This window comes from Malaya genurostris, chromosome 2 (assembly GCF_030247185.1).
Source record: "Malaya genurostris strain Urasoe2022 chromosome 2, Malgen_1.1, whole genome shotgun sequence".
Taxonomy (NCBI): Eukaryota; Metazoa; Arthropoda; class Insecta; order Diptera; family Culicidae; genus Malaya; species Malaya genurostris.
The window spans coordinates 258,456,939-258,470,158 of record NC_080571.1 but is presented as its reverse complement, the minus strand read 5'-3'; the positions used below and the strand labels follow the sequence as shown (position 1 = coordinate 258,470,158).

General features: G+C 35.2%; 3 protein-coding genes across 8 annotated transcripts; 1 reads left to right on the top strand and 2 right to left on the bottom strand.

Moving 5' to 3' along the window:
* Positions 1–1,893: 1,893 nt before the first annotated feature.
* LOC131429665 (G patch domain-containing protein 4) lies at positions 1,894–3,913 on the top strand. The gene is made up of 2 exons (XM_058593947.1): positions 1,894–2,161; positions 2,217–3,913. Exons 1-2 carry the CDS (start codon positions 2,059–2,061, stop codon positions 3,854–3,856), a joined length of 1,743 nt encoding a protein of 580 aa, XP_058449930.1. The 5' UTR covers positions 1,894–2,058; the 3' UTR covers positions 3,857–3,913.
* Positions 3,914–3,922: 9 nt separating this feature from the next.
* On the bottom strand, positions 3,923–6,938 carry LOC131429666 (histone-lysine N-methyltransferase SMYD3). Of its 2 annotated transcripts, XM_058593949.1 has the most exons (6): positions 6,823–6,938; positions 6,553–6,725; positions 6,260–6,501; positions 5,703–5,830; positions 4,412–4,895; positions 3,923–4,355 (listed from the first exon to the last, which is right to left on the bottom strand). In XM_058593949.1, exons 2-6 carry the CDS (start codon positions 6,660–6,662, stop codon positions 3,973–3,975), a joined length of 1,347 nt encoding a protein of 448 aa, XP_058449932.1. In that variant the 5' UTR covers positions 6,663–6,725; positions 6,823–6,938; the 3' UTR covers positions 3,923–3,972. The 2 variants fall into 2 exon arrangements, with proteins under 2 accessions (XP_058449932.1, XP_058449931.1); XM_058593948.1 differs by lacking the exon at positions 6,823–6,938 and having other exon boundaries at positions 6,553–6,803.
* Positions 6,939–10,528: 3,590 nt separating this feature from the next.
* On the bottom strand, positions 10,529–12,368 carry LOC131429664 (zinc finger protein 782-like). 5 transcript variants are annotated; one of them, XM_058593941.1, is made up of 3 exons: positions 12,131–12,368; positions 11,894–12,042; positions 10,529–11,840 (listed from the first exon to the last, which is right to left on the bottom strand). In XM_058593941.1, the coding sequence occupies exons 1-3, from the start codon at positions 12,299–12,301 to the stop codon at positions 10,586–10,588; spliced, it is 1,575 nt and encodes a 524-aa protein (XP_058449924.1). In that variant the 5' UTR covers positions 12,302–12,368; the 3' UTR covers positions 10,529–10,585. The 5 variants fall into 5 exon arrangements, with proteins under 5 accessions (XP_058449924.1, XP_058449925.1, XP_058449926.1 ...); XM_058593942.1 differs by having other exon boundaries at positions 10,529–11,843; positions 11,900–12,042; XM_058593943.1 differs by having other exon boundaries at positions 11,900–12,042.
* Between the last annotated feature and the right edge of the window lie 852 nt (positions 12,369–13,220).

Below are 13,220 nucleotides of genomic sequence, written 5' to 3'. Positions count from 1 at the left end.
TTTGCACGTTTTCATGCTGATTTTCAGTTTATTTTTAAACGAAAACATTATATAACTGAATATACAAATTTAAATCTTCATGTTTTTCGGATATACAGAACTAGTAAAGAACCAGTTCTTCTTAGAATCCCAACATAAACTATTGAAATACACTGGAAATTAACAAAACGGCCTACCTTAGTCAGCATCATCCATTCCTCTAGCTTTAGTGTAGTGAAATGGCTTAAGTCGCTTAAATTTCACACTAACACATTCATAAAATGAGCGAATATTCAATGACATTTATAATGTCACTGTCAATCAGGTTGATCGAGCAGCCAACTCAAGCGAAAATTCTAGCACTGAACCGATCGAGCACTAAAAAATCATGCAGTCGAGTAAGAATTCATTGCTCATTCCGTCATTTCGATAATGTGGGTAAGCAGCGAGAAAGTTCACGCGGAACTTGTTCTGTACTTCGAACTGTCAAAAATTGCCACGTGTTTTCTTAAGCAGCTAGAAAGTTCACGCGGAACTTGATCTGTACTTTCAAGTTCTCAAAAGTTCCGCGTGTACTTTTAAGCAGCAAGAAAGTAGATTTTTTAAGTAATTGTGGAACTTCTGGTTACTTGGGAACGTGTCCACACTTCAAACTCAAATGTGATGACACTCACTTGGGTTATGTGACAACACACTTGATATTTATGGTTTACGCTTTTGAAGCACAAATGAGAAGTACTTGATATCTTAGTGTACCTAGAAACATAAAATGTATTTTGTGAAACACTTTAAAATAAGATGTTGATTTTTAGCAGTGTAGCGCTTCACTTAACTTTTAAGGGCCGATTCTTGTTCTTAGGTACAGTGGTAAAATGCGCGACTGGTATATCGATTCGGAGTTAGTTTTGTTTATCTACATAAACATGCCTTTGAACAACAGTATCCAAGGTATCTGTTATTCGAAATCAATAATTTATCAAATCGAGTTGCCAGTTTTTTCGAGCAATTTCGTTTTGACATTTCGAGTTACTGAGGGGTAGTCAGATTTGCGACACAGTTTTAATAGACGAGTGGCAGGTCGTGTCGTCGGTTGAGTGATAAACGTGGAAACCGCATGGTAATCAGGCATGGCAAAAACACGGGTCCGTTCTGCACGGTACTCACCTTCACTCGTGAGCACACCACCAGGAGTATTGAATGCTACGCTTCGTGTCCGTGTTGAAAAACACACACCGAACGCAGTAGAAAAAGCACTCGAAGCGGTGGTCGTGTAATTGTCAAACACCGGTGCTTGGATTTTCGGGCAGCACTGAAGTCGAGTGTTCCTGACTTCGGCAAACACCGAAGCCGAGTGTTTCCGATTTTGCCGCATACGTTGCTTGTACTATAAGCACCTATAGCGCCACGGTATGACGAAAAATGCGTTTGAATGATTAATTCTTTTTTCATCAATACGCGTCTGATTGAATTCAATTGATTGACAGTATAACCAACGCATGGGTGCTCTTCGGTGCCTTCGCGAAATTGAAAACACTCGGCTCCGGTGTTTAACGAAACTGAAAATACGCGGTTTCGGTGTATGCCGAAGCTTGAAACACCGGTGCCGAAAATAAAACAGCGCCACGAGCACCGTGGCTTCGGATATTGCGTTTAGTGTTTCTTTTTGTGCACTGGCACGCAATGACATTCTCAATACACGCGGTGGCGGTGGTTATATGAAGCACGCAGTGCAGTGCAGTGTTTGGACATGCCTGATGGTAATTAATAGAAGAGAAAGTAAACAAAGAGAAACTGTCACTTGCTTATACGCCCTTTTGAAAAATTAACCGAGAATTGTTAGAAGAGAAAGTAAACAAAGAGAAACTGTCACTTGCTTATACGGCCTTCTGAAAAATCAACCGAGACATGTAAGTTATAATCGTAATACTCAGTAATTTTGTAGTGATGTGTATCTGTTTCTTTAATTTACTTTTGGTTAAAATTTTTTTACCTTCAATATTAACAAACTGGAAACTATTCTTGTGAAACTATCTTGATGTTGGAATTTTTCTAACTTAGAATAAACAAATCTGATTTTCAATGGGAGATTATCTCGGTTCAGTTGCTCTTCCTAGCATGAAAGAGCGACAGAAAAAATTATGTCAAACAAAATTAAAGCCACGTGCTGAGCCAGTGTATAATGGTAAACATTCATTATGATTTGCAGTTCACAATGAACGTAGTTTTGTTATTTACAGATTCTACGAATTTTGGTGTTCGTATGCTTGAAAAGCTTGGTTGGTCTGAAGGTAAAGGCCTCGGTAAGAAAGAAGATGGGATGGCTGCCCCAATTTTGCCGAAATTAAAACAAGATAGCGAAGGATTTGGCTATGCTGGCGAAAAGGACAATCACTGGACGCAACACGATCAAGATTTCAATCAGTTATTAAAATCTTTGAATGGCGAAGACGGTACAACCGAAGATCAGGGTGAACTGGCGAGAATTAAATCATTGGAAGAGAAGTCCAAAAATTCAAGAGCAAGAGTCCATTATAAGAAGTTTACCAGAGGAAAAGATTTGAGTCGAGCTTCAGCGAAAGATTTGGCTAATATTTTCGGTAAAAGAAGTCTTAATGAGGTAAAATTGCAGACGTCCGAGTTGGAAACTGATAAAAAACCAAGCAATATAAGCGAATCGGAGGAGACTAACATGTTGGGCTTAACGACTATTAATGCTTCGATGTCTCTTCAAGAATATTTTAAAAGTAAAATGCGCAAAAAGTTCAAAACCGAGGAAGATGCAACTCATAACAAAGCAGAAGTAGAACTGCATGAACAGCTAGCTGAAACATCAACTGCTACCATAGAGGCGAACGAGATATGCAAAAAGAAAAAATGTTGCGATGTGCACCATGAAAGCAATTCGAAAGATACACAAACTTTACAACAGCTTGTTACTAAGAAGAAAAAGAAAAATAAACGGAAAAAGTCACTTGAAAAATTAGAACAAAACGATACACCAATGGATAGAAATTCTACTGAAACACAGATAGTACCAGAAATCATCGAAAAACAAAAGAAGAAAAGAAAATCGCGATTAGCAGATCAAACAGATTCGAGCACACCTAATATTTTCAGTCATTTAAATGAAGAAGCAATTGCTGAAGTGTCATTAAATGCCATTGGTTCAGCAAAAAATGAGTTGGATACGTGCTCTAGAAATGATAATCTGCCAATTACACAAGAGACACCAATTTTCAAGCAAAAGAAGAAAAGCAAATCGCGATCAATAGAACAGCAAGATTTAAAAATAACGACTATTTCTGGTCACCCAAATGTTCACAGAGAGTTGAATGAAGCTACAGATCTCGATGTATCATCTGGCATAGTTGAAAAGAAAATAGCGTCACATGATTCAACAGAATATAATATAAAATCGAAAACTTGTAAACAAAAGAAGAAACGTAAATCGCGATCAATGGAAGAACAAGATCCAAAGGCCACAACTATTGCTAGTCATAAAGATGACCACAGAACGTTGAGTGAAACTACAGTTCACGAAGTATCATCTGGTGTGGTTGAAAAGAAGCCAATAGCGTCCAGTGATTCAACGAAATGTGATAATTTGGAAACGGTAACTGAGAGCGAAAATACTACAGATGAAGTAACATATCGCGTAAAGATCAGCGTTTTGAAACAGCTGAATGAACATGGTTTTCCAGGATCGAATTTTGCCGACATTGTGGGATATGGTCTCACACAGGATGTTAAGCTAATTAAACACAATACAAACAGAAAACAGACATTGGAAAAACATCAGTTTGTTCGGAACAAACAAACTTCCTTGAAACGAAAGCGGCAAATGCTCAAAAAAGTAAGTGCATTTCAAGGAATATAACGTAAGAATTGTGAATAGAAAAATACACTGTGGTAAAAATAATCTAGTCAAGTAATATGAGAGAAATTTCTTTAGAAAAAGCATAGTTTTATTTACGTTTGCAATCTAGCTGTACATCACTGTTTTATCATATTGAATTCGTCTGCTGCTTGACAGAGAAGCGGAACCAGCTGCTTCTTATATAAATCATGTTCTTCACCGTGCGTAACACGAATGATTTTTTCACTATCACTGATATTCTTCAGTGCTTTCTCCACTTGCTTAACGAAAAGTTGTATTTTTCCTATCTTTAGCAGCAGTAGTCCATACAATGGATGATATGTACCGTTGTACTTTTTGAAACCATTCACTAATCGCAACCCATAGGATATAGCATCCTCCCACTTTTCCATATTAATTGCGCTCTCGAATGCATGGTCCAGTGTTTTGAGGTACCAAACGTTGTAGTAATGTAGTACGTTTTCCTGTTTTTTCAAACAAATTTGACACATGTCCAGATCTGAAAGGATAAATATTATTGGTTTCAGAAGAAAACCTAATGATGAGCAAACGAACAGGCAATATCCTTCATCTCAGCCAATCGAGACATGGTGAATGTCATGATTTCCCGAAATTTCTCCCGCTCGGTATTCTTGATGGCCGCCTTACAACGAGGACAATTATTTACACTCTCACCGCTCATGTTAGTTATCGGCTCATCACAATCAATATTCGAACAGGCGCCAGCATTCATCAAATTCATTTCCTGCTGATCCTGACATCGATCGCATTCACATTCGAAATAGTACCGTGAACGAAGTCGTTCACGTCTTACATCAGGTGTATCCATCAGATCAATATAGGATATGAAGATTTTAGAAATATCTATCTCACTTCCACTGCTGTAGTCCTCTAGCAGCCTAACGTGTAGGGTCGGCCCGTCAAATGTCGCTACTGCATTCGGTCGACAACTGTGGTCCATTACAGATGCACCTAGATATATACCGGTCCCGATACTATTCATTTCATCGTCTAGAATGTTGAAACTATTGATGCACATCTGCGAAAGTATTAAAAAGAAATAGTTAACAAATAAGTTTTATGGTTCTTTCAAACGTTCTACTTGATTAAACATGTCGAATTGAAGCTCTAGTATAAACAAAGACATGCTTAGCAGTTATTGCAAGTAACTAATTCTGTATTAAAAATCAAAACTAAAATACAAATGGTCAATTTGACAAGAAAGTAACGACTCTATGTCAAAAATACCTATGAACTCGTTCATTGTATGGACCACTCTCACGTCTGGAAATATAAACTCCTTATCGGACAAGTAAACAGTAATATCATGCATTGTAAGCAACATGTTCTCAGTCTATATTATTGTAAGTTTTCCACATAATCAATTCGCATATGCTTTCAATGATACATACATAGATAGCAGCACAATGCCACAGAAATCTTTTGCATTATGTAGCGAAGAAAATGCTCTCTTTCTTTGAAAATTTCATCCTTCTCAAAGCCCTTTTTGAATCCATCGATTTTACATACAACATATGTATGATGAAATGACGGATTCTGCATCTGCAATCGATGGGATGATAAATACAATAGACCTCTTGTGACAATTCAGTTAGAACGGTTTTTAGCTTGTTCGAAAAATACAGAAAGCAGATCAGGTGAACTAACAAATTGAAACGATTGAACAATCTATCTTCTGCAAAAATAGCGTCGAATACATAAACAAAAAACGATTGATCAATATCCTATCCGAACTTTTAAATATAGCAGAACCTATGTTAAAAAAAGTATTACACATATTTTTCATTAATACAGTCTAATCATAGAAAGAATTGTGCAAACATACCCTTCCAAAAATCTGCAATAATTCAACATTACTTGGCATAACAGACTCATCTATCAAAGATTGCAGCACCACAACCAACGACTGGAAATGTTCCATCCTTTTCTTATCTTCTCTGATGTTGTTTTCGTCTAAAATTACATGAAACATGTGCAAAACAGTACACAAATTAATGTCTTGGAAAAGATCTGTCACTTCTATTTGATAACGCATTGGGTGCAATAAATTACAAAAATATGTTAACGTCTTATACTAAATGTTTCTGGCGTACGATTGAATAAAATCAAAAGTGTATCAAATATACTACAAAAAAACAAGTTGTATTACATATAACTAGATTGAGATTCCTGTGTCAGCATCACGATTTTTCTTTAAACGTGTAGCTTGTTTCGCACACGTAATGCAATTAAAAATAGCCTTCACACATCTCAGCCGTGCTTCGTTCGTCAGGTGAACGAGGAAGTGACATACATATTTTTACATCTGATGTTTTCCACTGAACGAGTTTAGAACAATGTTTGAAAGTCTAAATGATGTTCAAATATAACATGGAAGCTTACGTGTCATTAAATTTCCGAAACGACGATAAAACTTGGTTGTGTAAAATCCTTTCTGAAAATCCCCTCCTTTTTGTAACTTGCGTAAGATCCGAAAAAGCATAAATGCGGCATCCGGAATCGTCCGAGGGGCAACTGTCTTGAGCTTAACGCATTCATCTTTGTGATCTTGCCATGCTTCTTTCTGACAAAATCGGTTACAATAGCGCACGTACATACAGTTTGAACATTTTAAAACTTTTCCTCTGCAACATTTGTCAAAGGTTATTGAGCCCTAAACTATTTAGCATACTTACTCTTTGAAGCATTTATCGCACCGGTTATTTCTATAACGAGATTGAAGCACGCACGCAAAAGGTTGCTCAGTATGGATCAGTTTACCCCGTTTGTAAAACGATTTCTTCATTATATCCTAGATAACCACGAATAGGCAGTTGTAAGCAATTTTTGCTACTCGTTTGCAACGAACCTAGCAAACGACAAAAAAACAATAACTGTTTACGGAATGTCCTTTCAATCGCTACACACACTTGCAAGCCGCTGTCTAATTTTGGGTAGAAACCTACACTGCTAATAATTAAAACTTTTTTCAATGTGTTTTTATAAATATATCTCGGTTTATTTTTTAGGAGGACGTAAGAGCAAGTGACAGTTTCTCTTTGTTTACTTTCACTCCTATTAATTACCAAGCGGTTTCCACATTTATCACTCAACTTTTTGCATGAAATGATACCCGAAACTTTCGACTTTCAAACAGAATAGTGATATCAAAGAAAATCGTTTTAATCACAACACAGTAATAGAAAGAGAGAGTGATTAAAGAGAAACTGTCACTTGCTTATACGCTCTTTTGAAACATTACCTGAGAATTCTGTATACAACAGTAGCGAGCTCTTTTCCCGAGCAATTTAAAGAAATTGTTCCAGCATGTATATTTATGTTTATGCCAGTATTGAATCTTGGTTCAAAGAAAAATTCCGGTCAGTGCTGGTTTTTATATAGCGTTTGTTTACCACAAATTGCGATTGAACAATTAAAAATTTCTCTTCGGAATTTTTACTGTTCTTACTCACTAGCGGCCCTTACACGATCATTAAAAGTGTCATTAATAAAAAATAATATTATTTTAATGAACGTGTAATGGTGCAGTAATGACGAGATTTCTAATTAATTTGAAATACATCATTACTTAGTCATCATTAAAAATGACAAAAATAATGCTCGTGTAAGGGCCGCTTATCAAATTTGAAATACATCATTAACGGCCCTTACACGAGCATTATTAGCGGCCCTTACACGAGTCATTAAAAATGTCATTGCTAAAAAATAATATTTTAATGAACGTGTAAAGCGGCCCTTACACGAGACAATATTATTGTCAATACAAGGAGTATTGACAATACTTTTGATCGTGTAATGGAAACTTCATTAGCGGACCTTACACTATCATTAAAAGTGTCATTACTAAAAAATAATGTCATTTTTTTGAACGTGTAATGGTGCAGTAATGACGAGATTTCTATCAAATTTGAAATACATGATTACTTAGACATCATTAAAAATGACAATAATAATGCTCGTGTAAGGGCCGCTATTGGATTGACGAAAATATTGTCAAAAAATCTAACCTGCTCATCAATCCGACAATACTTTCTCTCCAGAGAGAAACTGTTAAATATGTGCAATGACCTCTTCTCTCAATATTTTAATATTTATTTGCAATATTTAAAGCGCCAAACGCTGTTTCGAAAAACTAGGACTCAAGTTATCAAGCCAATTGGATTGATGGCATTGACAATACTATGGATTGACAATAATATTGTCACGTGTAAGGGCCGCTTAATAGCGGCCCTTACACGATCATTAAAAGTGTCATTACTAAGTAATCACACTTCTGCTCAAACGCTCGTCATTACTGCATTACTGTACATCATTACTTTTTAGCATTACACGTTCATTATTAATGATGAGTATTTGTAACTACTCCAGCAATAGCAATAGCAATATTTTTATTTTCGTTTAGCTGAAAATAAATTTGATTTGCCATTGAAACGTTAAGGTTAATGAAATATTAACAATTTAAATCTACACTTTGTCATTTTTTCGCGTATAGTTCTAAAGATATTCATCACTTCCACAAAAAAAATAAGAAGAAGAAATAATGTTGGTAATGATGGAAAATCCACAATTCCATCATTACTGAACTCGTAGACCTTACACGATCATTAAAAGTGCCATTCCTTTTTAGTAATGACACTTTTAATGATCGTGTAAGGGCCGCTAATGGTGCAGTAATGACGAGATTTCTATAGCGGCCCGTACACGAGCATTATTTTTGTCTTTTTTAATGATGACTAAGTAATGATGTATTTCAAATTTGATAGAAATCTCGTCATTACTGCACCACTACACGTTCATTAAAATGATATTATTTTTTAGAAATGACATTTTTAATGATTCGTGTAAGGGCCGCTTATCAAATTTGCAATACATCATTACTTAGTCATCATTAAAAATTACAAAAATAATGCTCGTGTAAGGACCGCTATTTTTATCATTTTTAATGATGACTAAGTAGTGATGTATTTCAAATTTGATCGAAATCTCGTCATTACTGCACCATTACACGTTCATTAAAATGATGTTATTTTTTATTAATAGCGGCCCTTACACGATCATTAAAAGTGTCATTACTAAAAAGTAATGACACTTTTAATGATCGTGTAAGGTCTACGAGTTCAGTAATGACACGAGAAACAATTAACAGCGGACCTTACACTATCATTAAAAGTGTCATTACTAAAAAATAATGTCATTTTTATGAACGTGTAATGGTGCAGTAATGACGAGATTTCTATCAAATTTGAAATACATCATTACTTAGACATCATTAAAATGACAATAATAATGCTCGTGTAAGGGCCGCTAACAATTTAAATCTACACTTTGTCATTTTTTTCGCGTATAGTTCTAATGATATCCAGCACTTCCACAAAAAAATAAGAAGAAGAAATATTGTTGGTAATGATGGAAAACCCGGAATTCCATCATTACTCGTGTCATTACTGAACTCGTAGACCTTACTCGATCATTAAAAGTGTCATTACTTTTTAGTAATGAAAAAAAATCCGGATACTTACGACGGACGCCGACATCGATGTAATTCTTTTTGGCTATCGTTTGACTAGGTGGAACTTGTTCAAAGTAGACCATACCAATTCGGATACACTTTAGTGAAGTTTTTCGGCTACCATTCGAATGCGGCCCTTACACGATCATTAAAAGTGTCATTACTAAGTAATGACACTTCTGCTCAAACGCTCGTCATTACTGCATTACTGTACATCATTACTTTTTAGCATTACACGTTCATTATTAATGATGAGTATTTGTAACTACTCCAGCAATAGCAATAGCAATATTTTTATTTTCGTTTAGCTGAAAATAAATTTGATTTTCTATTGAAACGTTAAGGTTAATGAAATATTAACAATTTAAATCTACACTTTGTCATTTTTTCGCGTATAGTTCTAAAGATATTCATCACTTCCACAAAAAAATAAGAAGAAGAAATAATGTTGGTAATGATGGAAAATCCACAATTCCATCATTACTGAACTCGTAAGTGGCCCTTACACGATCATTAAAAGTGTCATTACTAAGTAACGACACTTCTGCTCAAACGCTCGTCATTACTGCATTACTGTACATCATTACTTTTTAGCATTACACGTTCATTATTAATGATGAGTATTTGTAACTACTCCAGCAATAGCAATATTTTTATTTTCGTTTAGCTGAAAATAAATTTGATTTGCCATTGAAACGTTAAGGTTAATGAAATATTAACAATTTAAATCTACACTTTGTCATTTTTTCGCGTATAGTTCTAAAGATATTCATCACTTCCACACAAAAAATAAGAAGAAGAAATAATGTTGGTAATGATGGAAAATCCACAATTCCATCATTACTGAACTCGTAGACCTTACACGATCATTAAAAGTGCCATTCCTTTTTAGTAATGACACTTTTAATGATCGTGTAAGGGCCGCTGTAGACCTTACACGATCATTAAAAGTGCCATTCCTTTTTAGTAATGACACTTTTAATGATCGTGTAAGGGCCGCTATTAACCTGTGATTTAAATCTTTTATTCCCGATACTTACCTGACAGGGTGCAGTTGAAATTTTTACTCCCTGTACGGCAAGGTACGAAAAGGCTGTGATATCAGGAAAGTTAGGAATTTGTGAATTTCATCTTAACCCAACCAATAGTGATGTTTATATACATAGGTATATTAAATATTTTAGTTACGCCTCGTCACATCATCCCTGCGTACTATGGTTTGCCATGTGCTTTCTCAGGTAGTCCTTGCGGGGATACCCTCGACCACAAATTGAACATACGAACGGTTTTAATCCTTGATGCGCCATAACATGACGCCTATAGTCTGTGGAAAAAGTAAAAGCAGCCGCACATTGATCGCATGTGTACGGTTTCTCACCAGTGTGAAGTTTCATATGTGCTTGAAGACAAACTTTTCGTGCAAATGTAGACGGACACATCGGACATAGGATCGGTCTATGGTGTGGATTATGCGTGATAAAGTGACCCTTGAGATTTGCCTTTGTTTTGAAACCTTTGCCACAAGTCTCACACTTGAATCGATCTTCAGCTAATGAGTGTGCTTTAACATGTTTTCGATATGAGTCTTTCATGACGAACGATTTGGCGCAAATTGGACAGACGTAAGCCCGTTCATCGAAATGAGACCGCTCATGGTCAGCCACAGCTCCTTTGTCACGGAAGATTCGTCCGCATGTCGAACACTGATATTGTTGCATGCGATATGGTTTTAGCTGATGTTCTCGGAGAATTCTCACATTTTTATATCTTCGAAAACATAAACCACATTGATACTGATTGTTAGTATCCTCAATATTTAGCGTTTCTGGTAGATGTATTTCATTTGCGTGTTGTTTCAATTTCTCGTCAGTTTCAAATTGTTCGTAACAAGCACAGCACCGAGGCTGTTGTCCCTTCCGATTATTATATGGTTGTACCACATCTCCAGCATGAGTTTCTTTATGCGTGTTCAATGAGGTTTCGGATTTAAAATCCGCGTCACACTCGTTACATTTATACAGGTTCTCAATATAAAGTTGTTGCTTGTGTAATCCAAGTGCTTTTTTTGTTGTATATCTTTTATAACATATTCCACATTCATAAGGACGGGACCCTATTTTCGCTGGGTCCGTAATTTTCATACTTAGGTGAACCGTTTTGGAATGTTCACGGACCTCGTCCATGGTCGATAATTTTTGTTTGCATCGACAACATCTCTTTGGGCCTGAGAGTTTTTCTTTCCTGCGTTTTCGTTGCTCGCCTTTATCATGAATTTCATTGTCGTATTCTGAACTTGTACCATTTAAACTATTCACATCAAGACTCACACCAGTTTCATTTTTAACAGCCGGTTTTACATCCAATGCGAGTTGTACATCGAATAATGGTTCTGCGTAGATACATTCAACTGGCATTATTTCATCGTCTGTTTCGGTTTTTATGTTGTCTGCAGCACTGCTGGAATTCAATTAAAATAACAAATTCTTTACTGTGTTATTCACTATTACCCGTACCCAGAATTCAAGTTGATCTGCATCAGCTGTTCTTTGAATTTATTGTTAGACTCGTGACAACGAATGACCATTTTGTACGAAACTTCCAAATCTGATTTACATTCCGTGCAGCAGTGATATGGAAAACCATCGTTTTCATTTATCTGTTTTTGTAGATATGTAATTTATTTACATCCAAATAATAACACTAGAATATCATTCATGTAACTAGTGCTATGAAAGATCTCTTACCTCTAGTTTTACACAGTATCGTAGCATCTCCGCTAAACTGTTTCCATTGATTGTTTTGCTAAGTGGAACAAAAAAATCAGCAATGCTGTAACAAATTCGACATTGATTTTGATTTGATTTCGAAGTCATGCCTTCTGGTTTTTCGGCGACTATATCAGTATCAATGTTCATTTTCTAGCAAAATATGTATATTGAAGTTCAACAGAGCACAGCTTCTAATTGTTTGTATTTTCGGCTAAATGTCTCACACGCTTAAAAATATTTACTCAACAATAAGTAAGATCCCACTCATCTACAGAAAAAGTTGAATAACTTTAATTTAGAGTAACTTTTAGTTACCCAAATTTGAGTTCTTTCACTGGAAACGCTGTTTGGGTAAAATCTATTTCTTTTACTGAGTAATGCTTTTACACTCAGGCAAAATGAGTAGTGAAAATCATTAGGCAAATTTTATGATGCATCAAAAATCACCATTTCAAAAGATTAGTATGAAAATATACATTTTATAATGTTTCCGACTCTACAATATACGCACTGAAATGAAAATCTTATTTATATTCATTAGATTTATCATATGAATCATATGCAGAATATAATTTATAGAGGTTATATGGAAACTTATAATCTTTATTTAAAGTGTACGTTAAATAGACGTCACCATAATGAAAGTTATAAGAATATCCCATATAATGTATATGGAAATCCGATAAAACCTAACTCGTCACATAATTTATATTTATTGGATATGTCTTATGAATCGTACGCGGATGATATTTCACAAAAGACATATGACAACTTATGACATTAGAGGTCAACTCTACATAAAATCTATATGATGTTCAATAAATTTTATATCTTCATAATCTTTATGATATTGATAAAAATACCATATACAAGTTATGCGAAAAGTCGATAAAACTTAAGCCAATATAATTTTAATATTCATTACATTTTTCTATTTATCGCATGCTGATTATACAAACAAAAATGTATGATTATAACAAACAAAAACTTATGTTAAAATACTGATTATTTTAGGTTTGAATCGTTCATTTCAACTGCCAAACTTATAAATTCAAGGAACTAATAA